The sequence below is a fragment of the Arvicanthis niloticus genome, chromosome 4 (genome assembly GCF_011762505.2).
Source record: "Arvicanthis niloticus isolate mArvNil1 chromosome 4, mArvNil1.pat.X, whole genome shotgun sequence".
NCBI classification, from domain to species: Eukaryota; Metazoa; Chordata; class Mammalia; order Rodentia; family Muridae; genus Arvicanthis; species Arvicanthis niloticus.
Window position 1 is genome coordinate 111,854,528 of NC_047661.1, and position 23,755 is coordinate 111,878,282.

General features: G+C 38.2%; 1 protein-coding gene across 3 annotated transcripts in view; it reads left to right on the top strand.

Moving 5' to 3' along the window:
• The first annotated feature begins 297 nt into the window (after positions 1–297).
• The window catches only part of LOC117707441 (sodium/hydrogen exchanger 9B1-like), a 45,428-nt gene continuing 21,970 nt past the window's right edge, over positions 298–23,755 (top strand). Inside the window, exons 1-7 of one of the 3 annotated variants that reach the window (XM_076933277.1) lie at positions 337–390; positions 600–1,617; positions 7,668–7,728; positions 9,877–10,111; positions 20,414–20,584; positions 21,815–21,957; positions 22,796–22,923. In XM_076933277.1, coding sequence (XP_076789392.1) covers positions 9,877–10,111; positions 20,414–20,584; positions 21,815–21,957; positions 22,796–22,923 — 677 coding nt within the window. In that variant the 5' untranslated portion in view covers positions 337–390; positions 600–1,617; positions 7,668–7,728. Of the gene's footprint in view, positions 391–599; positions 1,618–3,843; positions 3,947–7,667; positions 7,729–9,876; positions 10,112–20,413; positions 20,585–21,814; positions 21,958–22,795; positions 22,924–23,755 lie in introns of those variants that run through there. The other 2 variants (XM_076933276.1, XM_076933278.1) reach the window with 2 other exon arrangements.

Genomic DNA, 23,755 nt, shown 5'->3' on the forward strand with positions numbered 1-23,755 from the left:
TGTTAGGGTTAGGGTGAAGCCACCTAGAATCCCAGCACTTGGGAGACTGAAGCAGGCTGCTAGTGAGATCTGTTTTAAAAACAGAACAAAATGAAAAGACATTGGCCTTGAAGTAGGATTAAAAGAAATATTAAAATAAAACCCATGTGATTTAACATTTGAGAGACCCTGCCATGTTTACTAGGAAAGCAAAAAAAAAAAAAAAAAAAAAAAAAAATTCTCGGACAGGAAGTCCATTAAGAGCATGGCCCTCGGTCCCGCCCTTCTGTTTCCGGTAACCCCCAACCCAGTTTCCGTCCAGGGGGTTAGGTCCTTGGCTCTCCTGACGTCCTGCGCGTGACGACGGTTGCTGGGTCCATGGGCGGGTGAGAGTTGCCAAAGGAAGTGTAGGTATGCCCAGTTTTCTCCATTCTTCTGCTCCAGGCCATTGGGTACATTCCTGCTGTCACCTCCCTGTCCTTAGCCAAGGAAGGCCTCCTCCCTTCCCATTAAGGGAGCGCTCTCACATGGCTCCTTCATACTGGAAGCCCTTCCATCTCTTCCTGGTTTCTCTCTTTCCTCCCTCAACGCAAGTCTCTCTTGTTTCCTTCTCTCAACAGTCCATGCAAATAAGAAAGAAGAGATCTTTCTAGGAGATGAACCTGTAATTACAGATGTGTCCCAGTATTGGTTTCTGATTTCCAGAAGGTTCCCATTCCTTCCCACCGCTGTCACCGGGATTCCTCTTGGCTTAATCGCAGCAGACAAGCACTTAACACCAATGCTTTTTAAGGATTAAGGACTGTAATTGCACACACAGTGTGTCAGACATTGCGCTTGGGAGTCCTGACAATGCTCTATGGTGGTGCTCTTCTTAGAATACTACCCTATTGAGATGCCATAACAGCTTGTCACCTTTAGGTTTTAAAGTTCCCCGCTGAAACGTAAGATATTTTAAGACTACAAACAAACTCTTGAAAGATGAGGTAGGTTAAGGAATTTTAATACCATCGAAAAGAATGCTAAATAATTGCCCTTTTGTTGTCGTATGTTTAGTAGTTAGAAAAAGAGCCCAGTGACATGTATACTTCATACAGTCCTTCATACCCTGTGAAAGATCAGATTGGTTGATGGAGATATGCACTTAGCATCCAGGAAGGCCACCTCTCATTGTGCAACAGGACCAAAAACAGACCCCAAAACAACAACAAACAACTTATTATTATTGCATGTGGGAAATTCATTCTCTATTTTCATTATTACCATGCCTATAAGAGGTACATACAGAAGCTAGGAAGATGGTTTAGTCTATAAATCACCTGTTGTACAAACAAAAGAACCTGAATTTCAATCCCTGTCACCTACATGATGCCAGGCATCATGGGGTGTGTCCATAATCCTAGCACTGCCAGGATAAAGACAGATGGCCAGCCAGTCTAAGCAGTGGGTGAGCCCCAGGTTCAGTGAGAGACCCTGGCTCAAAAAAGATAGCAGCTAGAGAGATGGCTCAGTGAATATAGCATTTTCAGTGTAAGCGCGAGGACCTGGATCTCAAAAAATGTTCATCATTCCTAGTAATCAGTGAAAAAGTTATAAGCCATCATATCATCTGTCTACCTAAAACTACATTTAATTCATGTAAGTGTGTGAACCTCTGTGTGTGGGGAAATGGGTATGCTTCCCCCTGAGCTCTATCTAACAAAACCCTAAACAGCAAGCATGAGAATCCCTCTGTTTAAGTTGTTGATCATTGTTGTCCAAGAGACTTCCAAAACATCACAGGCTATTGCTCTTGCCTGTGGTTGCATCCCAGAGGTGGAAATTGAGTCCCTATTGCTAAAGACTCCATGTCCTTCAGACTCGGTACCTCGAGAACCTAACCTGGCTCTGACCTGAAAGCTTCCTTATCTGAGGAGTAAGTTCAAAAATGTTCATCATTCCTAGTAATTAGGGAAATGTAAAGCAAAGCAAAGCCACTAGATTTCATTATACTCTAGTCAGAATGGCAACAATGAAAACAAAAAAACAGAAACAATAAATGCTGGAGAAGATGTGGGAAAATGGGAACTTTTTTTTTTTCCTTTTGGCAAATCTATGTTCAGATCTCAAACCCATTTTTGAATGGGTCATTTTTTTTTTGTTCTTTGTATATTAATCCTCTGTCAGATGTATAACTGGCAGATTGATTCCAATTCAGTGGGCTTCCTTTTCATGACATTGTTTCTTTGGCTATGCAGAAGCATTTTGGTTTTATCAATTGTTGGCTTTAGTTCCTAGGCAAATGGGGTCCTGTTCAGAAAGCCTTTCCCTACACCTGTATCCTGCAGGGTTTGCCTATGTTTTCTTCTGATGGTTTCAGTGTTTCCAGCTTCACATTTAGGTTTTTAGTTATTTTTGGTTTTTGTGCAGGATTATATACATGGGTCTAATTTTATTTTTCTGCTTGTGCACATCTAGTTTCTCAGCACCATTTGTTGTAGATACTGTGTTTTCTCCAGTGTGTGTTCATTCATCTCTGGTGAACATGAGACAACTGTAATACATATTTTTTTTGATCATTTATGTCAGAAAGCTCATAACTTCCTACAACTCCAGCTCTAGGGTGAAATCTAGCATCTTTGGCCTCTGCAAACACATGCACACACATGCCCAAACCCACATGAAGATACACACACATACAGCATAACTTAAAATAATAAAATCTAAAAAAAATAAAACTCCTCTGTTGTACAAATTTTTAATTCCAATCCAGGGTTTCTTCCTTGCCTTTGACCATTTAGTTCCCAGATAAAACACACACACAACCTTTCTATTTACAGTAAACCTTAATCAGCAGAAGAGCTGGGCAGATATCTACCCTCTATGCTGTTAGAATCCACATATCAATAACCCTGAATTTTTTTTTTTGGTTTTTCGAGACAGGGTTTCTCTGTGTATCTCTGGCTGTCCTGGAACTCACTCTGTAGACCAGGCTGGCCTCGAACTCAGAAATCCGCCTGTCTCTGCCTCCCAAGTGCTGGGATTAAAGGCGTGCGCCACCACCGCCCGGCCTGAATTATTACTTACTGTTTCATCTGGGCTGCTCTAAACTCCAATTGGCCTCAGGGCTGTGTTTTCTTGACTCCTAACTCAAGACATCCTCTCCTTTTTTCCCCTCTTCTCTCTTTCCTACAATCCTACCCCTGCTGGGAACACCAAGCTCTGTCTGTCTCAATTCTTCCCAGCTATAGGTTGTAGGCATCTTTATTTAACAATCAGAAGTAACTTGAGCAAGGGTCACTTGGGTCTAGGTATGGACTCTCCTGTCTCTGGGGCAACAGGTCTTTAGGCCTGCACCTAGCATTTCTTATACACAGCCGAAGAGCAAACTCAACAGTCCCCCTTTTAGTCTAATAAAAGGCTCCTTTTCCTCTCAGATATATTAAATACAGCTATAACAATATGAAAATTATAAGGTATGCTATACATTTATAACTATAGTCCATTATATCTGGCAATTTAGGTAAAGTATTTTATCATCTAACCTATCTTGCTGAGTTAGAATTTTGTATTTAAGTTATTTTTATCTTAACTTGTATTACCATCCTAAGAATATCTTAAATCCTAAACAACTTTAATTGTGAGACTATAACTATCTAGTCTTTAACTCCATCAGAGATCTGAGAAGGAATAAATATTATATGTAGGAAGCACAAGGACATGGCTTGCAAAAATCATAGAAATGACCGAGATAGCTTACCCCTGAGACAGTCCTCAATATTCCTTATGATTTTGGAGCTTCTATATTCAGCCTTCTGGCCCAGAACATCTGACAGACCTTAAGAGGACAGGATTATGAAGGACTAACTTACCCTGTCTTGACAGAGCTTAGCAGTCAACTAAGGACAACATTTTGTCTTCAGATAAAGTTAAGGCATTTCTTGACCAGTGGCTAGCTTGCCACAATTGATGCAAATCCATATGACATGTAAGTATTGATACTCCTTATCTTCTTTGAAGTGGAATGGGAGTACTGTCAGGAGCAGATATGACTCATAGCCACAAGATCTTTTAATAATGAAATAATCTTAAATGCCATATTCTGTGGATCTCTTTTGAGACCATCTATTTATTCATTGCATATCTGAATAAGCAAAGAATGCCTGTCTCCAGCTACCTATTATCTGTACAACCCAGGATGTATATTTCTGTGATAATCCAGACTAGTGTCTAATATGCCTATGACTGGTAACTTGCATTTCTTAATACAATTGCTATTATTGTAATGGCAGCTATTAAAAGGACTGGGATTAAATACGCCTTAATAGGCACTAGAGCTGGGCAGATAGATATCTACCCTCTATGCTGTTAGAATCTATTTTCCTATTGATAATCCCAAGTTATTACTTACTATATTTTGTCTGGGCTGCTCTTAACTCCAGTTGGCCAGGCTTCAGGTCCATGTTTTCTTGACCCCTAACCCATGGAGTCTTCTCCTCTCTTCTCTTTCTCCTTGAGGTCTCTCTGACTACCTCCTCCATCTTTATTTACCAATCAGAAATAACTTGGGGGCAAGGTCACATGTCGTCACTTGGGTCTACATGCAGACTCTTTCATCTCTGGGACGACCGGGTCTTTGGGGCTGGATTTAGCAGAACAGTACATAGCAAAAGACCAAACCTCAACAGTCTTTTTATTGTTTTCTAGATTTAGGTAATTGTGTGTATAGACAATATATGCTGTGGTTTCTACCTTTTGAATTTGTTGAAGTTTGTTTTATGGCCTAACATATCCTCAAGAATATCACATATGCTTATGAAAATAATGAGTATTTTCATACATTAGATGAAATAGTCTATAAATTTCATATTTGTTTAATTTTGAAGTTTCTTCCTTTTAAATTTTTGTTTGTTTTTCAGAACATGGTTTCTCTGTATTATAGCCTTGGATGTCCTGGGAACTCACTTTGTAGACCAGACTGGCCTCAAACTCACAGAGATCTACCTGCCTCTGCCTCTGAGTGCTTGCTGGGATTAAAGACCACCACATCTGGCTAATTTTTAAGTTTCTAATTGAGGATTACCTTTATGTAAGTGAGAGTAGAGCTCCCAGCTTTTACTGGAAGCTTATATGGTTCTTATATGCTTGTGTATTCAAGACTTGAACATACGTAGATTTACAATAATGCCCTCCTTTTAAAATTTGCTCTTAACCATTATATGGTTTCCTGTGTCTTGTTGCAATTTTTGTATTGAAGCCTATAATCTTGTATTATCTGGTAATTTGGTTTTTGACTTGAGAAAAATATCTTCTCCCATCTTTTTACTTCTAGGCCTGGTGCCTTCACTAATGAATTGAGTTTCTTGTGAGCAGCATGTCTTTGGGCCGTTGGTTTTGTTTGTCTCTTTGGTGTGTGTGTGTGTGTGTGTGTGTGTGTGTGTGTGTGTGTGTGTGTGTGTGTTTAGTCAGTATAAAACTTTTAACCTAAAAATTTAATCTATATATTATCAATAAAGATTTGCTTTTATCAATTTTTTTATTTTTTTATATCTCCTTTATTCTTTTCTTTGGCTCAAGTTATCTTTGTTGTTTGGTTTTATTCTGAATTGATAAGATTTGGTAACTTTCTCTTGTGTGTTTGCTTTACTAATGCATTTTCTACTTTTATGAATTTTAATAATTGTATATACCTTTTATTTCTATATATAGGATTCCTTAAGCATTTGGGAGATGGGAAGTGTAAGTAACGCCAGTCTTGTGGTAGTGAGTTTCCTGAGTTTTTAGTTGTTTGAGAAATACTTGACTTCTGGAGCAGTGACTGATTATGATATTCTTAGTTGGCAGTGTTTGCTCGTTTTTGAGACAGGGTCTTGCTATGTAGCCCAAGCTTTCCTGAAACTTGTGACTTTTCTGTCTCAGTCTTCCCAGTGCCGGGACAGCAGATGTGTATCACATCCAGCTTGACCCCTTTTTCTTTTAGGGACATGAACATGCCATCTTACTCTCTTGGCCTGTAAAATTTCTACTGATAAATCTGTTTTCCATTGAGTTGGGATTCCCTCATGTGTATGTTACTGATTCTACATTTCTGTTTTTAGAATTGTTTCTTTGTCCTTTGTCTTCACTTTGGATTGCCCTGAAAATAACCTTTTTGGGTCAAATCTATTGGGATCCTTTGAGATCTCATGGCAGGAAATTTGCTAATGACTCTGTGTGGCTGGTGGAGCACCAAGAGCAGAGTTCCTAGCAGTTTCCCTAGGATATGTAACTGCAGGGCTTGATGTGGTGGGTCCAGGCAGGAAAGATATGGCTAGCTGGAAAAGCAGGACAGTATACCAGTATAGATCAGATGTTCTTGCCTATGTGGGGCAAGTCTACTCCAGCAGATAGGCAGGTGTGGTACATATGGGCTGCAGCAGGGAGGGGGCTGCTTAAATGTCTGTGGGCTGGTTGAGCGTGAGGTGGCTGCTCCAGAAAGCTGCAGCAGATGTGGAACTTGATATGCTGTGACACCAGCTGGATACAGGTGGGTTTAGTATCAGCACAACTCTGCAACAAAAGCCTGGGTTGAGGAGGGTATGGTAGGAATTGAGCTTCACTGGATAATACAATGGTGTCATCCCAGCAGATCCCCACACCAGGGACACTGTCCAGGAGAGCTGTCAGATTCCCCAGCTGCAGTTTCAGATGTTCCTGGCATAGTGGGGTTATCTATTTCTTGTTGTGTTGTGGGAAAACTTCTCAGTTTTAAGTTGGTCAGTCAGTGTGACATGCCTTGTTCACTCTAGGCTGTTCAGGGTCTCTGTTCCTCCATGTCTGTTTCAGCCATACTAGAGACTCTTTCCCAAGTACTCCACCTGACCATCAGCTTAGCCTTCTCTTCTTTTGGTCCATGGTGAAAGAGAAACTTCCTCATACCTTGTGTGAGTGTTCGTCCAGGCTTCATTTCAAATTTCCTTGAAGTCTCATGGAGGCTCGAAGTTGAAAATGAAATAAATAGTAGTGGAAATTAAGTCAGATACACTAGGTAGCGACTAAAACAACAACTGATCGTCTCCCTCACGCTTTTAATATATTACCCATTTATTATGGAATTGGTGAAAAGTAATACATTTCTCCATGTCAAAAACTTTTAAAACTTAGGCTCTTGGGGACAGTGAGATGGCTTAGCAGACAGAGACATTTGCCAGCAGCAGGATGATCTGAGTTCATCCCTGGGATCCACATAGAAGAGAACTGATTACCACAAGTGATCCTCCAACCTTCACACATACATGAATAAATAAATGTAATAAAAAATTTAAACGGGTTCATAGCTTTGATTAATAAGTCTAAGCAGATATTTAAAAGTTTCTCTCTCTCTCTCTCTCTCTCTCTCTCTCTCTCTCTCTCTCTGTGTGTGTGTGTGTGTGTGTGTGTGTGTGTGTGTGATAGCACACATAGGAAATAACTTGTGGGAACCAGTTCTTTACCTCACCTGTGTGATTCCCAGGGAGTAAGCTCAGGTTACTGGACTTGGCAGCTTGGTACCCTTACTCACCAAACCATCTCACTAGCTTTAAGTGAATATTTAGATTTTTATTAAAGGTATCTGACTTGACTATGATAGACTTTTATTAAATATTTTAAATGTGTTGTTAAGCAAATTTGCCTTTATATGGATTTATAGACTTTCTTTTTTTTCAAATTATTATTTTTTTTAATATTAGCGAGCATGACACAGAATCAGACAAGAAGGGTGATCATTTCCAACCATCTGTAACTGTTCAGGTAAAAACTTCAAATTACATTGTAATATAGGATGTGCAGTTCTGGGTTGAGTTCTTGGGAGATGGCTGTCTGGGTGAAGGCAAAAGGATCCAAGCTCTGATACAGCATTCATGTTGAAAACCAAGTGTGCTACATATTCTTGTAACCCCAGTACTGGGGAGCAGAGACAGACACAGCCTGGGCACCCATTGGTCAGCTAATTAGCCATGTAAAACAGGGAGCCTCCTAATTACTGAGAAATGCTACCAAGGAATTAAGGCACAGAGGCTCAGAAGAAATGGGACATCCTTCTCTGGCCTCTGAATGCATATGCATACACACATGTACCTATATACTCAAGTGCATGAAACACGCATACACCCTACCTACATGTGTGCACCAAAAATAAAAACGAATTTTTAACAGCAATAATCTAAGCTTTCCATGACAACAAAGACTCACACTTGTATCCTAGGATTACACTTGTATCCTAGGGGTTGGGAGGTTGAGACAAAAGGGTTCTGAGCTACTGAGATCCCAGGCTACAAAGCAAGGCACTGTTTGTTTTAAATGATTTTTTGTTTATTATATAGATTTCTGTTAAATATTAATGTCTGGTAAAAGTGAAGAATTATACGTTTGAAATAGCTACTAAACTTTAATGGGTTCTAGAAAATGAGCAGAAAGGATAAGACAGAAGGAAAGGAGTTATTGCACATTGGTTTGGACCCAGATAGGGTAGGTTTTAGGAATAAGGCAAATATGGCTTATTTCCTTCCATGTGGTAGAAATTTTCAACAATTTAAGTCAACAGTGGTTATATATCTTGAAGAATAAAGTAAGCTGTTAAGCCTTTTATTAGTCTAGTTTTACTAGATTATTGCTTAGAATTAGAATTATAAATTGTTATTTCTTTTAGTAGAGACTTTACAGTTCTTAAGCCAGGAAGCCCAATGTAACCCTACTTTTAATTACTTTATCTGTGATGAATTCATCCTAATCTATATCAATTTATTATAAATTCTGAAATTACAAAGATCCTCCAATTTTACTGTATGACTTTCTACAATCCTAATAAAAGCCATCTGCTGTGATTTTAGCATCTGTGCAGTTGCAGAGACTCCGGAAAACACCTCTATCCCAGAACAGCAACAGTCTAGCCATTAGGTCTGAGAACTTCATCTCATAGAGCTGCAGAGTATTAGCAATCAGTGCAGTACTGTCTGCATCTCCTTAGCCATTCAACTTAACCCTACACCCTTGGGTGTCTGTGCAGTCTACCTCTCCTACATTTCCTGCAGAAAGATAATGTTCACTTTTACAGTACACTCAAAATGTTAGCACCTACCCACCCATACATCCATCCCTCCATCCATCTATCCATCCCTTCACCATCTATCTCTCCATCCCTCCATCTGTCCCTCTCCCATCTATCCAAATATCCTTCCCTCCATCCCTCTCTCCCTCCATCTATCCCTCTCCCATCCATCCATCTATCCCTCTCTCCCTCCCTCCATCTGTCCCTCTCCCTTCTATCCATCTATCCATCCAGCCATCCAGCCATCATGACAATATGGTAGACAGAGGTCACTACTCCAAGTTAACTCTACTCTGTGTTATTTGTTTCTTTACATTGGGAGAAGCTTTCCAGCATTCTCACAAACTACAAATATTTCACCAGTCAGCAGTTTTATAATTACATTAGCATTCAAAGGTTGGGAGAGTTGACATAAACTATAAATTATCAAAATATGTTACATATAAGTATTAGTGGAGGTGAGCTTGAATTTCTGAGGATGTATTTTCTGATTTTCTCATTTCCCATTCAATTACATCATTTTTATATTTAACTTCTCAATGTAGTTATATTTTCATTTCAGGAAAGTTTTAGTGATTAATCTGAGGGAGACAGAGGTGGACAGTTTTAGTTGTTAAGCCTGCAGGAGAGGCTCATTTGTTCAATCTATAAATGGTAGTGGTGATGGTGGAAACTCAGATATATTAACATGAGGCTGCTTCTGCTGTGATATCTATTTTTGAAGTGTGTGATGTGTGTTCTCCACATTGCCAGTAATTGTAGGAATTTAGCTATAAAATACAGTGATTGTTTACATTCATCAACTTATGTAGAGAGTACAATTCTTAAAAGAGTACCTTGTTTTACTTTAGATGTCCAAAGATCCTGAAAGTTTTCGTGAAGAAATTATGGAACCAGAACCAAAGGAACCAGAGCCTAAGGAACCAGAACCTAAGGAACCAGAAAGGAAGGAAACACAAAAGACTGAAATAGAAAGAGAGGAACCAGAATTGGAGGAACCAGAGAGGAAGGAAACACAAAAGGAGAACAGAAGTACAAATAGTTACTGTCCTCCACGAGGAATACTTAATAAAACAATTACAGATGGTATGTCAAATAAGAAATGTACATGGGGAGAAAATGAGAACTATATCCGTGTAATAAGACGCAGATGATAATAAGGCTGGCAGTGTAAGGTGTGCGCCTGGACGGCAAGCTCCATTCTGAGCGATATGTAGACAGAGCAAATATGTCCTCACCCTTTCTAAATCAAGGTAGTACTTTATTTCACTTTTTTCTTTTTCATGTATTCTAGTGTTGAATTTGAGGATTAGAAGCCATGTTAGTTGAAGGCTCTTGTCTACAGCTTCCTTTTGTGGTCTTTGTTAGCTTGAAGACATAATATTCCTGACAATACTAAGGTTCTTGACATTGGGCTTCAAATTTAAAATAGTTGTGGTCTATATAAAATTTGCATCTTACTCTTGCCAAATATTCATCAGCATTTTTATTTCTTTATGAATATTCTACATGATTGAACTCTGATTTTGACAACTGGGTATATGTAACCTATACAGAACAAAAATTAGACTAAATATAGTAAAGCATACATAATTGAAGTTTTATTTTTTATATATTCTTACTTGTTCTTTGCTATCCTTAAACTTTTAAAAGAAAATTTTATTTTTTCTTTCATTAGTGATATTTGCTTCTTATTAATATCAGTTTTTAAGGGCCATGAATTAACCTTTTCTTTGAACTTGACAAGTCCTTGTGTGACTGTAAATCACTAGACTGCCGTTGTCATTATATTTTATGTGCATAGCTCTTCAGATATGTTCATTCCTATCAACCTAACTATTTAGCAGGCAGTTTCTAGGCTGAGGTTGTTATGAGAAAGGAAGAGAAGGAATGTACTGATTGCCAGTGGTCACCCTTTGCATGTTAGATTATGTATTGGTCGTCATGGTTACCCTCTGAAGGCTGGATTGCAGGGCTTCTCTACTTGAAGTCATCAGAGTTCAACATCAGCCCTGAAATGGTCAAGCTTAGATCAATAACTTATTTCCCCATTTTCCCCCATTTTTGGTTATTTAGTTTTGAGGACATTTTTAGAAAAAGAAGATTTCATAGCTTCCATGTTTCTGTCCTGGGGATACACATCTTGGTACTATCTTTTTGCTTTCCTTTTTTTCCATTAATTAATTTATTTATTCACTTTACATTCTGATCACAGCTCCCACCATTTCACCCCCATCAGACAGCCCCTCCCCATATCTCCACTTCCCCTCTCTGAGAAGGTGGAGGGCCTCCCTGGGTACCCGTGCACCTTGGCATATCAAGTCACTGCAGGGCAACGCACATCCTCTCCCATTGAGGCCAGACAAGACAGCCAAGTTAGGAGAACAGGATCTATAGGCAGACAACAGAGTCAAGAACAGTCCCTCCTTCCCCCACCAGCTGCTCATTTCCATGAACTCTCCTGGCACTTTCTCCCTGGCTCTCCCTACATGTGACCTTTCTCTGTTTCCCTTCCGCTCCCTCTCCTACCCAGTTCCCTCCTTCCATCCATCTCTGATGACTATTTTATTTCCCCTTCTGAGTGAAATTCAAGCATCCTCCCCTGGACCCCCTCCCTTGTTTTTTTGTAGTGTGGGTATCCTATACTTGATGGCTGATATCCAGTTATACGTTAGTACATACCATGCATGTTCTTTTTTGGTCTGGGTTAACTCACTTTGGATGATATTTTCTAGTTCCACTTCGCATGTAAATGGACAGCCTTCTTTTTAATAGCTGAGTAGTATTCTGTTGTGTAAATGAACCACAGTTTCTTTATTCGTTCTTCAGTTGAGGGACATCTGGTTTGCTTCCAGTTTCTGGCTATTACAAGTAAAGCTGTTATGAGTATAGTAGATCAAGTGCCCTTGTGGGATGCTGGAGTATCTTTTGGATATATGCCCATGAGTGTTATAGCTGGGTCTTGAGGTAGAACTATTCCTGATTTTCTGAAAAGCTGACAGATTAATTCAAGAGTGGTTGTATAAGTTTGCACTCCCACCAGCAATGAAGGCAGAGAGAGAGATAGTATCCAAATTGACAAAATTAGGTGTGAAAGGGAGAACATAACAGCAGACACTGGGAATCTGAAGAATCGTCAGGCCTTACTTGAAATGCCTATACTCCGCAAAATTGGAAAAATCTAAGTGAAATGGATTGTTTTCTGGATATACTTCACTTACCAAAGTTAAATCATGATCAGGCAAGCAATCTAAATAGTCCTATAGCCCCTAAGTAAATAGAAACAGTCATTAAAAGTCTCCCACTCAAAAAAAGCCCAGGGCCAGATGGCTTTAGCCCAGAATTCTACCAGACTTTCAAAGAAGAGCTAATACCAATACACTGCAAACTATTCCACAAAATGAAAACATAAGGAACACTGCCAAACTTGTTGTATGAAGCCACAGTCACCCTAATACCTAAACCACACAAGGACTTAATAAAGAAAGAGAATTTCAGACCGATTTCCCTTATGAACATTGATGTAAGAATACTCAATAAAATAATCCGAGAACACATCAAAAACATCATCCACTATGATCAAGTAGGCTTCATCCCAGGGTGTTACAATGTATGAAAATCCATCAACATAATCTATTATATAACAAATTGAAAGAAAACCCAAAATGATTATTTCATTTGATGCCAAAACTTCTTTGACAAAAGTCTTGGAGAGATCAGGTATAGAAGTCACATACTGTTCTTTTTCAAGCCTCTCTCCTTTTCTATCACACCTGTGCAGCCTGGGTTTTTACTGTCTCTTTAATACAAACTTCCAAACCAAATTCCAAGTACATGAAGATTATACATTATAATTAGGTGTCTTTCATTCTAGGAAGACCAGGTTGGTTTGACATATGTAAATCAGTACTAGTAATATAGCATGTAAATAAACTTAAGGACAGAAACTACATAATCACTTCAGTTGATGCTGAAAATGACATTTAAAAAACAAACAAACATGCAAAACCACAGACAAACTTAGAAGTCCACACAAATGGGTCCCCAGGAGACCAGCACAGTGTCCTCATTAAAGAAGAATGTGAGTTGGTTCAGTGACTGTCCCTTGAGAAGGCAGTATCCAGTAAAAAAAAAAAAAAAAAAAAAAAAAAAAAAAAAAAAAAAGAAGAAAGGGATGCTGAAAGGTTTAGAGATGTCATGCTAAAGAGTACCCTGAGGTTCCTGACTTGGAGAGATGGGTATGAACAGTGAACTAGTTAAAGAGGCCCTTAAAGTTTTTAATGTACCCAAAGACTTCTGGAAAATCACTAAGATAAAAAAAAACAAAAAATACAAAACAAACAAACAAACAAAAAACAACCAACCATCTCCAAGAAAATGCAGTAAAAAAGAACAGAAGAGTTCTGTAATGACAGCGAAGTCAAGGTAAACCAGGTTTCCTAAAATTCTGTCTGGTGAATCCAGCAGTGATGAAGATAAAAATAGAAGAGTCTTTTGAAGGCTGAGATAAAGAAAGAGGAGCAGCCATCAAAAAAGACATCTTAAAAAGCAAAACAAAAAGCTAGTGTTAAAAGCAAAAATATCTCCCCTCATAAAAGCAGCATATAAGGAAGAGTCCAGGCAGTGCAAAAGGAGCCTGGATCTGAAGATGGTTCAGATGATGAACCTCTAGTTTATGTGTCAAAGAAACAATTGACAGATGAAAAGTTAAAGCAAATAGAAAAAAAAAATACTGGCAGATGCTAACTTTGAAGAAGCAGATAGGTATATGAAAATTATCCTGCTTAGGATGTAACTAAGAAATTTCATTAAAATAGCTGTAAAGCCGAGGTGGTGGCAGTGCACACCTTTAATCCCCGTGCACAGGAGACAGAGGCAGGTGGATCTCTGAGTTGAAAGCCAGCCTGGTCTACAGAGTGAGTCCCTGAGTCCCAGGATGTGAGGGCCATATAGAAAAACTTTGTCTGAATGGGAAAAAAACAAGACAAAAAAACCAATCAACCAAACAAACAGACCTGCTCTAAAGATCTGATCCCTTGTTGTGAAGGACAGATGGCTTGTTCTCATATTTGAAGGTCTGAATTATACCAGCAAGAGAATGTGTTTTCTAAGTCTGTTGTGTTGAGAGAACTCACGGCAGACGTTTGAGTACTACACACTGGCTTTCTTTAGTTCACAAGTGCAAACATAACTACCTATATGAGTTTAAAAAAATAATCTGCACAAAAACCAATAATAAATTATACGCAGAAAATTGGTTTTTAAAAGTACAAAAATAGTAGCTGTCACTGCTGTTGTGCCAATAATTTGACATTTATATGCATGCAGAAAAAGTTCTAATTTAGTCATCTGAACGTTAATATGAGCAAACCACACAACTAAGTTTTCATAATGACAGAAGAGATATATTTTAAATACTTAATACTTAAATTCATATAACAAATACTCAATTATTCTCTGCATGTATAAAGGCTGGGTATAAGTGTTTGCTTTACTTGATTAGAAGTATGTCTTAAGCCAGCAAACATCAAATTCACTACATTCAGGAATCTCTGACTTTATATCAAGAAATCCAAAACAAAACATGCAACCATAAGAAGCAAGAAACACTTATTACCATACAATAGTTAAGCTAAAAGCTGCACAGAAATCCAATTTAAAACAGCAGGGAACCAACAGCAGGGTAAGGAAACCTGGATTATGATTATTAATTGTAGACAAGTTAAAGACTGGCCAGGCCCAGGTGTGAAACAATGGCCCACAGTTTTGTTAAACTTACCTTCTAGAACCAACCAGGAGGAGAGAGAACAATCATTATGAAATACAGCGCTGTCTTCTACCTTACTGAGGCCTGCTCTCAAGCAAATGGATGTCAGCTAGGGATACATAAAGAGACCCTGTGACCCTGTCTTGAAACAGTAACTATACTAAAGTCTAACCATAGCTTACTATAGCTTAACCAACCTAAGGGAAGGGAATTCAATGCCAGGCACCTTTATTCATCTGTCTAGAAAGAAAACATGCAGCTCTAGCATCCTTCATCCAGCCTGAAACAATTAAGGAACTTTAAAAAAAAAAAAAAAAAAAAAAAAAAAAAAAAAACCAACAGTTGGGACACTGCTGCAGTATTCACAGTGTGCACAGACACAGGCTCACCAACAGACCGAGCCTTAGGCCAGTAGTGCTCCGTGTCCACTCTGGACTGTGTTAGCAAAGGCTTCTTTATAACTGGTCTTTTTCTGCACTAGAGCGTACTCAGCTTTCTGTTAAAATTTATGTCTAAAGGCGAAGTTTTTGAAGGACGAGAAACCATTAGAGTGGGGATGCTAGAATTACGGGACTGTGAGCTTAAACTAAGTATGGCTAACATGCGAGAATATATGTGAAAATATTTTGGCATTGTCAGCCAAGAGATAAAAATCATAGGGAAGAAAAAGCACAGATGAGAACAAGAGAAGACATGAATCCTTAACTTAGATCAGGTCACCAGTAGAATGAGTACAAGCAAAAGCCTACACATGAAAACATGTGACAAGAAACTCCTAGAACTGAAGAGCAAGGGGGAAAAAAGCTGAAAATGAGCAAATGTTTAAGAACTGAAGGAAGACTATAAAAATTATATGTAAATTGGGAATGTCAAGAGAAAGAAGAATTCTGGAAAGGAACCAAAGACATTATTGAAAAGGCATGATTTCCTCAAATGTCAGACACCAGGTCATAGGAAAAATACATTAAAAAGAGAACATGAGAATGCACCTTTAATCCCAGCACTTGGGAGGTAGAGGCAGGTGGATTTCTGAGTTCAGGGCCAGCCTGGTCTACAGAGTGTTCCAGGACAGCCGGAGCTACACAGAGAAACTCTGTTTAAAAAAAAACAAGGGGAGGGGGGTGGGCAGAGGCAGGTGGATCTCTGTGATTTAGAGGACAGACAGCCAGAGCTACATAGAAAGATCCTGTCTGTAAGTCATTAACTAGAGACCATGGGGATAAATCTACCTATACCTAGCAGTACAACAATCATTAAAACGTCAGTAGTCAGAGAGAAAACCTTGAATAAGACAAAGAAGAAACCTTGCCTATCTGGGAGTCCAAATAGAAATTGTGTCCTCTGTCTTCAGAAACAATGTAAGTGAGAAGAGTAGAAAGATTTAAAATGTTGAGGAGAAAAATAAACATCAGTCCAGAGTTCCGTGTCTTGTGAAATTATTCTTCAGAAACTAAAGGCAAATAAATCCTTTTTTTTTTTTTTAATTAAAAAAAAATGTGAAGACACACTGTTGTCAGGTGATTTCCCTTGCAAAAACTGTCAAGAGATTTTCAGGTAGAAGGCAATTTTATATAGGGTAGCAACTCAGACCTTCAGAAAGGAGAAAAGAATTGAAGGTTAAAAATAATCTTTATTTTTCTTATCCAATAAGTTTATTAAAAATACAGTATGTTCCGAAATTACATCTTATGTATGTGTGATATGAATAACAATTGTATGTGAAAAAGACTGAAAACCCCACAAGTACTTGATTCCAGTCATGTGTTGAGTCATGGCTTTCTGTCAGTGATGAACTCTATACAAGTATAGTCCTGTTAGACTGTAGTTGTGCTAAACAGTTGATGTTCCCTAGTGATGCTGGAGCCACTGTGCTGTATCACACTCCTTATTTGTAGGGATGTGGCTTTAAGCAGAGCTACTCTATGGCCTGTCATTATAAAGGTATGTCACATAAATCAGTGCAGAGGGGTTGGTGAGATGTCCCAGGCATAAGAGTCCCTCATGGCAGGGAAGCATGGCAGCAAGAAATAAACACACATAACTCTAACCATCCAATTTTCTACAAAGGTGCCATGAACACAGAAGAAAGATAGCTTCATCAAAGCATCGATGGTGCTAAGAAAACTATATATTCACATAGAAGAATGAAATTAAGTCTATATCTGTCATTCTGTGTAAAAAATAATATGAAATTGTATCTAAAACTGTGAAACATTGAAAGTGCCAGACATGTTAAAGAAAACATTTTAAGATACAGTCATAGTCAAGAACTTTCTGAAAAGGGTACCAACACTTTCGGGGATATAGCAATAACTGAGCAGTAGAATTACATGAAATTTAAAGCTGTCTGCAATAAAGAAAAACAAACAATAGTAGAGTGGAGAGACCACTTACAGGATAAGAGAACGTCTCTGCTAGATATACAGCCAAAGGTATTATATCTTAAATATATAAATTTTAAAAATTAAATGCCAAAATCAAATAATCTAGTCAACAAATGAACAGATGAGTTGAACACATAGTTCCCAAAAAAAGAAATATAAATGGCCAATAAATAGATGAAAATGTCCAACATTTTTATCCATCTGGAAAATGCAAGCCAAAATTACATTATGAAACTACATTGAACGAATAAAATGAGACGTTTTGATACAACAATGAAATTTAAAAAATAATAAAGGCAGTTGGAAATTCCTAAAATAACTAATAATGAAACAACACGAGTCAAAATAGCACTGTGTGAAAGAGGAACTCTCAAAGGAAAATTAAAAATACTTTGGACTAAATAGAAATGAAAATTCAGTTTACCAAAATTTATAGGATGCTACAAAATAGTGCATAAAGTATGAGCATGCTAATCAAAGCTATCACCTTAGTAAGCAGAAAAAGAATGTAAACAGCATCCAAAGAAAGCAGAAGAGAAGAAATAAGAAACATTAGAGCCAAACTTGGCCTGTGGCACCATACAGTTGGGTTTCTACTTTCATATTATATGCACATATGTGATTGTGTTTACCTATATAAAATCCATAATCCACAAATGAGAGAAAAGTGGCATTTGTTTTTCTTTTTGAGTTCAGTCAGTTGTCTTGAATTACATCCATCTTTCTGCAAATGGCAACTTTGTCCTTTGTACACTTCATTTTGTTACTCTTTCCTCCTCTGTTGGACCCCAACGTTGGTTCCTTAACTCAGCTGTTGTGGACAGTGCTGCAGTAAGCGTGGATATGCAGGTCTCTCTGTGATATGTTGACCTGTAGTCCTTTGGGTAAATACCTGAATGGTATAGCTGGGTCATATGGTTGATTGGTTTTAGTTTGTTTAAGGAAGTCTCATGCTGAGTTTCACAATGACAGGACTACTTTACATTCCTGCCAACAGAGTAGGGGTTGCCCTCAGTCTACATCCACACTAGCATTCGCTGTTATGTTTTTTCTTAGTGAGTGCCATTCTGACTAGGGTAAGATGGAATTTCAATGTTGCTTCACTCCCATTTCTCTGATCATTAGAGAGCTTTTGAGAACTTTTAACTCATTTCAGTAACTCATTGTTTAACTGAATTGTTTGATTTCTTCTTTGATTAGATTTATTTCAAGATCTTTTTTTGCAGCAGTTATGAAGAGAACTATTTTTCACAATTTGGTTTCAGCATGTTTTCTATTGGCATATGGGAAGGCTACTGGTTTTTGTGTGTTCATTGGTGCTATTTAATTTTGTTTTAGTTAAGTTGTGTGTGTCCCATCTGCTATGAGGACCTAGCTTGCTTGATTTTCTTCATATTTTCCCCTTCCTCTCCTTTACTTAATCAGGCCTTGCTCCTTTGTTTTGAATATTCTACATGTGATGTTGGATAGAATAATAAATAGAATAATTTAAAAAGAAGTGCTTTTTTACTCAGTAAATATGAAACTAATAAAATTTTGTGAAATACATTTTATAGCCTTGTTTGAAGGAATATATTAAGATGCTAGAAGAATTGTAGATGGAAAGAACCAGAAATTCATGAGACCTCTTCTGTCAGGCTGCCTCTTGTAGAACTATGAGATCCTTCTATCACTTGACTTCCAGCACCTAACATCTTTTGTTTGTGTGTGCTGTCATTGTTTGGTTTAGTTGCTCGTGCGTTTCCTATGTCCCTGTTACATAACTTAGTTGATAGACAGCTGATGGTTTGGAGGATCATTCCGTTCAGGTGAGGGGACAATTTGAAAGGCGTCAGTTCTCTCCTGCTACCTTGTTCTTGGGATAAGCTATCTTCTTTTTTCTGCACTGCACCATCTGCGCAGACTTCCTGCTCATTCTCCTGTCTCCAACCCCCATATCCCCATGGCAGCGCTAGTGCTGGGATTAGATGTACACCATATCTTGTAGCATTTTGACTTGGGTGCTGGAGATCAAGCTCAGGCAGCCAAACTGCATGGCAAATGCTGTTGCGTGCTGAACCATCTCCCTAGCTACCACCAATTCTTCTGCACATCAGTATTTACTCACCGATACTTCCTGCTCATAAAGTACCTTAGAGTTATTCCCACAATGTACAGGTTCGTTTTTGCCCCAGGCTTTGCCCTTTCTAATTCTTATAAAAATATATAGCTGGGTGGTGGTGGCCTTGCATCCCAGCACTCGAGAGGCAGAGGAGGCAGATGTCTGTGAGTTCAAGGCCAATGTGATCTGCAGGACACAAGGCAGTCAGGACTATTAGACAGAGAAGCCCTGTCTCAAAAAAATAAAATAAAATAAAAACCACCACCACAACAAAAATATTACCCGAATAATTTTTTTAGTACAAGGGTTTAATCTTAATCTACTCATGTTAAAAATTTTGTTCTGCCATTGTGATGATGAATTTAATTGAGAATTTGTATCATAGCCAGTCAGGTTGTTTTAAAACTTAAGAAAATCTCAACCTATTGTCATGACATTTCTTAATGACTTGGCTTTATGGTATGAGCCATTGTGCCAGCTATTCGGGGCAGGGCAAGAGGACACTTGGAAGCCCACCTAGGTGACAAAGCCAGACTCTACCTTAAGACAAGAAAGGAACAGAAAAATGCTAAGCTATTACAAGAAACTGTTAAAAACTGCTTTACACAGTTCCGGGATTCCATTGAGTGTACAGCTCTTGCCCAACGTGTGTGGGGCCATAGGTTGAATTCCCAGCACTAAAAAGAAAAACATTCACATAGAGTTTGAAATGTTTATTTTCCCGTCTCTCTTTGTGCACATACATGTGTGTGCATTCGTGTATGTATGATCACGTGTAATGAGAGGACACACGTGCCATGGAACATGTACTCAGTTCAGCGGACAGTCTTGTGGAGTGCGTTCTGGTTTTCTCCTTCAGTATTTACATGGGTTCCAGAGATTGGCATAAATCATCAGGTTTTATGGCAAGCATTTTTCCTGGCCCCTTAAAATGCTTTCAGAAAATTGTTAAGACTTGTTCTATAAACTGATAGGGTCTCTGAAACATATCTTAACAACTATCCTTCAATTATGCCAGTATGTAATATTAATCAACATTGTGAGTAGCTAAGTAAGTCTGCATATTAATATAGTTAATAGAATTCATTTTGGCAATATATTTGTATCTATATAGATGTATTTTTTTTATATTTCAGGAGTTACACTCATTGTATTATGGACTCTACTCTGGGCCCTTATAGGTCAAGAAGTTCTCCCTGGTGGAAATTTTTTTGGACTTGTAGTTATTTTTTATAGTGCTTTCCTTGGGGGTAAAATTTTAGAAGTCATTAGAATACCTGTAGTGCCTCCCCTTCCACCTCTTCTTGGTAAGTATATAATTATCTGTATTCTTTGTTGATGATTTGTAAATTTTGAACATTTTCTATTTGGGCTAGATGTATAATTTTATTTAATATGGTGTATCAAACTTCTAATTATATGCATTTATTTTATATGTATATACAACTTTCTATATAGATTTATGCTCTACACACAGATATTTTACTCTATTTTTAAACATAATTTGAAGATCCTGAATATATTATTGCTTCATTATTTAATTCATTGTAAGCTTAGTTTAAAATGCATTCTAGAAGAAAGAAAATTTAGAAAAGGCTGAAGTTTTTGTACCTGTCATGGAACTAAAACATTGCATGAATACCCTGTGAGTACTGCGTAAGCTGCACCTGTGTTGTATATGCCAGTCTGCCACTCCTGTATTGTGTGTCACTTACCCATCTTACTGTTCTGTGATCTGCAGGTGGACAGAATAGTTAGCAGGAGAGTTTTTTCTGAGGTCTCATATCTTCTATGTAACCAATATGTCTGAATAGGCAAAGCACCATCTGAAGAGATTGTCTCAGTACCTCTTAACATGTCCATGATACCCTTGCATCCAAATCTCTCTAAATATTTACTGACTCTTTACCCACTTCTTCACAACTTCTATCTCCAACTTGTCCATGATGTAGCCTTCTTACTGGTCTCTGTGGCCTGTTTTATCACTGTCTAATTCACCAAAACCAACACATAAAAAACCCTGCAAGACTTCTATATCAATTCCTTTATAAAACTTTCCCAAAGCCCCGACTGCAAGAGGAGAAGCCTTCCGTAATCTGACTTCTACCTCTCATCTTTACTCTCACCCTTGCTGTCTGTGTACTGGCATCGCTTCATTGTTAACCATACCACACCTGCACAACACCTGCCCCACTCCTGCACAACACCTGCACCATACCTACACCACACCTGCCCCATACCTGCCCCACACCTGCCCCACACCTACACCACACCTGCACCACACCTGCCCCACACTACCACACCTGCACCACACCTGTACTACACCTGCCCTACACCTGTACCACACCTGCCCTACACCTGCACCACACCTGCACCACACCTGCACCACACCTGCAAGTGTCTGCTCCGCATTCCTTTACCCATGCACAGCCTCTGCTTGTATGTAACCTTAACCACATTTCTCTCTTGGAAAAATCAGCCTAATCAGATATACTATGTTTTCTAACTTTCTTTTCCCTTGATTTTCTCCTACTTAGGGATGTTACTGGCTGGTTTCACCATCAGGAATGTTCCAATTATTTATGAATTTGTCCATATTCCTACCACATGGTCTTCAGCTTTAAGAAACACTGCCCTTACTATTATCCTAATACGAGCTGGGCTTGGACTGGACCCACAGGTAAGTTTCCTATTCAATTTAGAGTAAAAATTATTTTACATATTAGAAAATAACAGAAGAAAAGAAGCAAGATTTTTGGTATAGTTGTTCTAAGTAGAGTCTACATGTAAAACTAAAATAAAGACTGAAGACTTGACCAAATGTTGGTTTCATAATTTCTGTTTGCAGCCATCAATATTTATATGAAGAGAAATCACTGATGTAAGATCTCTTTTAGTGATCATCTTTAGTAACATGCATAGAAATAGATGTGCCTTAGGCAGGACCACTAGTAATTAACTGAGATGCTTTCCCATGGGAATTATTTACTTCCAGTTAACAAAGGCTAGGGTAATCCTATAAAACCTTCCTTTTCTCTCCGTTTTCAAAGAGAGATCAAAATTTTCAATAATTTGTTTTATGACTGTAGAAATATGTTCATGATTAGCTTTGTATTATTGTAAAAGCTCATTTAAAATATTTCTTAAAATACTATCATCTGGAGATCAGAAATCTGTTTGAATCATTGAAATGTGACTTTTAATGGACATAATGGCTACAGAAATAAGTATGGTTAGTGTGTATATAGAGTTAATAAAATTATACCAAAAGAGTAAATTATTATCACTAGTGATGGTTGAGTCATTAAGAAATCATGTGATATTATCACTGTAATGTGCAATGGGAAAATTAAAGAAGGTAGAAATAATTAGAGAAGTAAATCTTTATGAGTGACTATAAATGCACTTTATCAAGGCTGAATTGCTGTCCCTCAAAGAAATGCTGTGCTATAATGTTTGCTAACTAATTGTCTTGTTGGCCGTTGTAATTGATCTAAATGGAGCCTTTTCTCCTTCAGGCTCTGAAGCATCTGAAGGGCGTGTGTTTGCGGCTGTCATTCGGTCCCTGCATCATAGAAGCGTGTTCAGCCGCTTTCTTCTCCCACTTCATCATGAACTTTCCTTGGCAATGGGGGTTCCTATTAGGGTAATATTTTTTCCTTCTTTCATAACAGGAAGTTACACAGTTAAATAAATGTATTTGGTTAAAGCTTTAGATACTCTGAGTATTGTATAGCCAAGTTCTTCATTAAAATCATTTTATTAGGGGTGAGCAAGAATCCTCGAAAATCAATTGATCAAAAATAGAGTCATGTTCCATGTCTACCAAGTGCTGCTGGGCATAGTGTCACCCTCATGTAATCCCACACTAGGGAGGCTGATGCACTACCCTACTTAGTTCAAGGCCAGTCAGGGCTACTTAGACATAGCAAGATCCTATCTCTGAAAAAAAATCTGCTGTCAGTTACTCAAACATTCTTAGTTCCTCGGTGTGTGGTACAGTGTTTAGCCTCTCGTCTTATCCCCACCTCTGTTGTGTGTCTGTGTGTTTTAGTATGTCAAATGACCTCTTTTTCATGCTCTATTGTATTGTATGTGTACATATGTGTGTGTGTACATATACATAGATTTATTATATAAGTGAGAGATTTTATTAATGAGCATGTAAATAAGATGCTTCTATTTTCAGAGCATTAAAAATTGTAAAACATCCTTTTCTGTCAGCGCAGAGCCCCATCAGTCTTCTCTGTTATCCATTGCCTCGTGTTAAAATCCCTTAAGTTGGAAGCACTGTCCATAGCTCGTAACTTATTTTCAGTTTCAGTTCATTAACTCTGCATCCACTTATACATTCCAGTCAAATTTGTAAAACAATCACCAGTTACACACTCATTGTCAAATATAGTGAGTTTCACACTTTTATTGGGAAATACCCTCATACATATATACATATATGCACACACACATATATCTGTGCT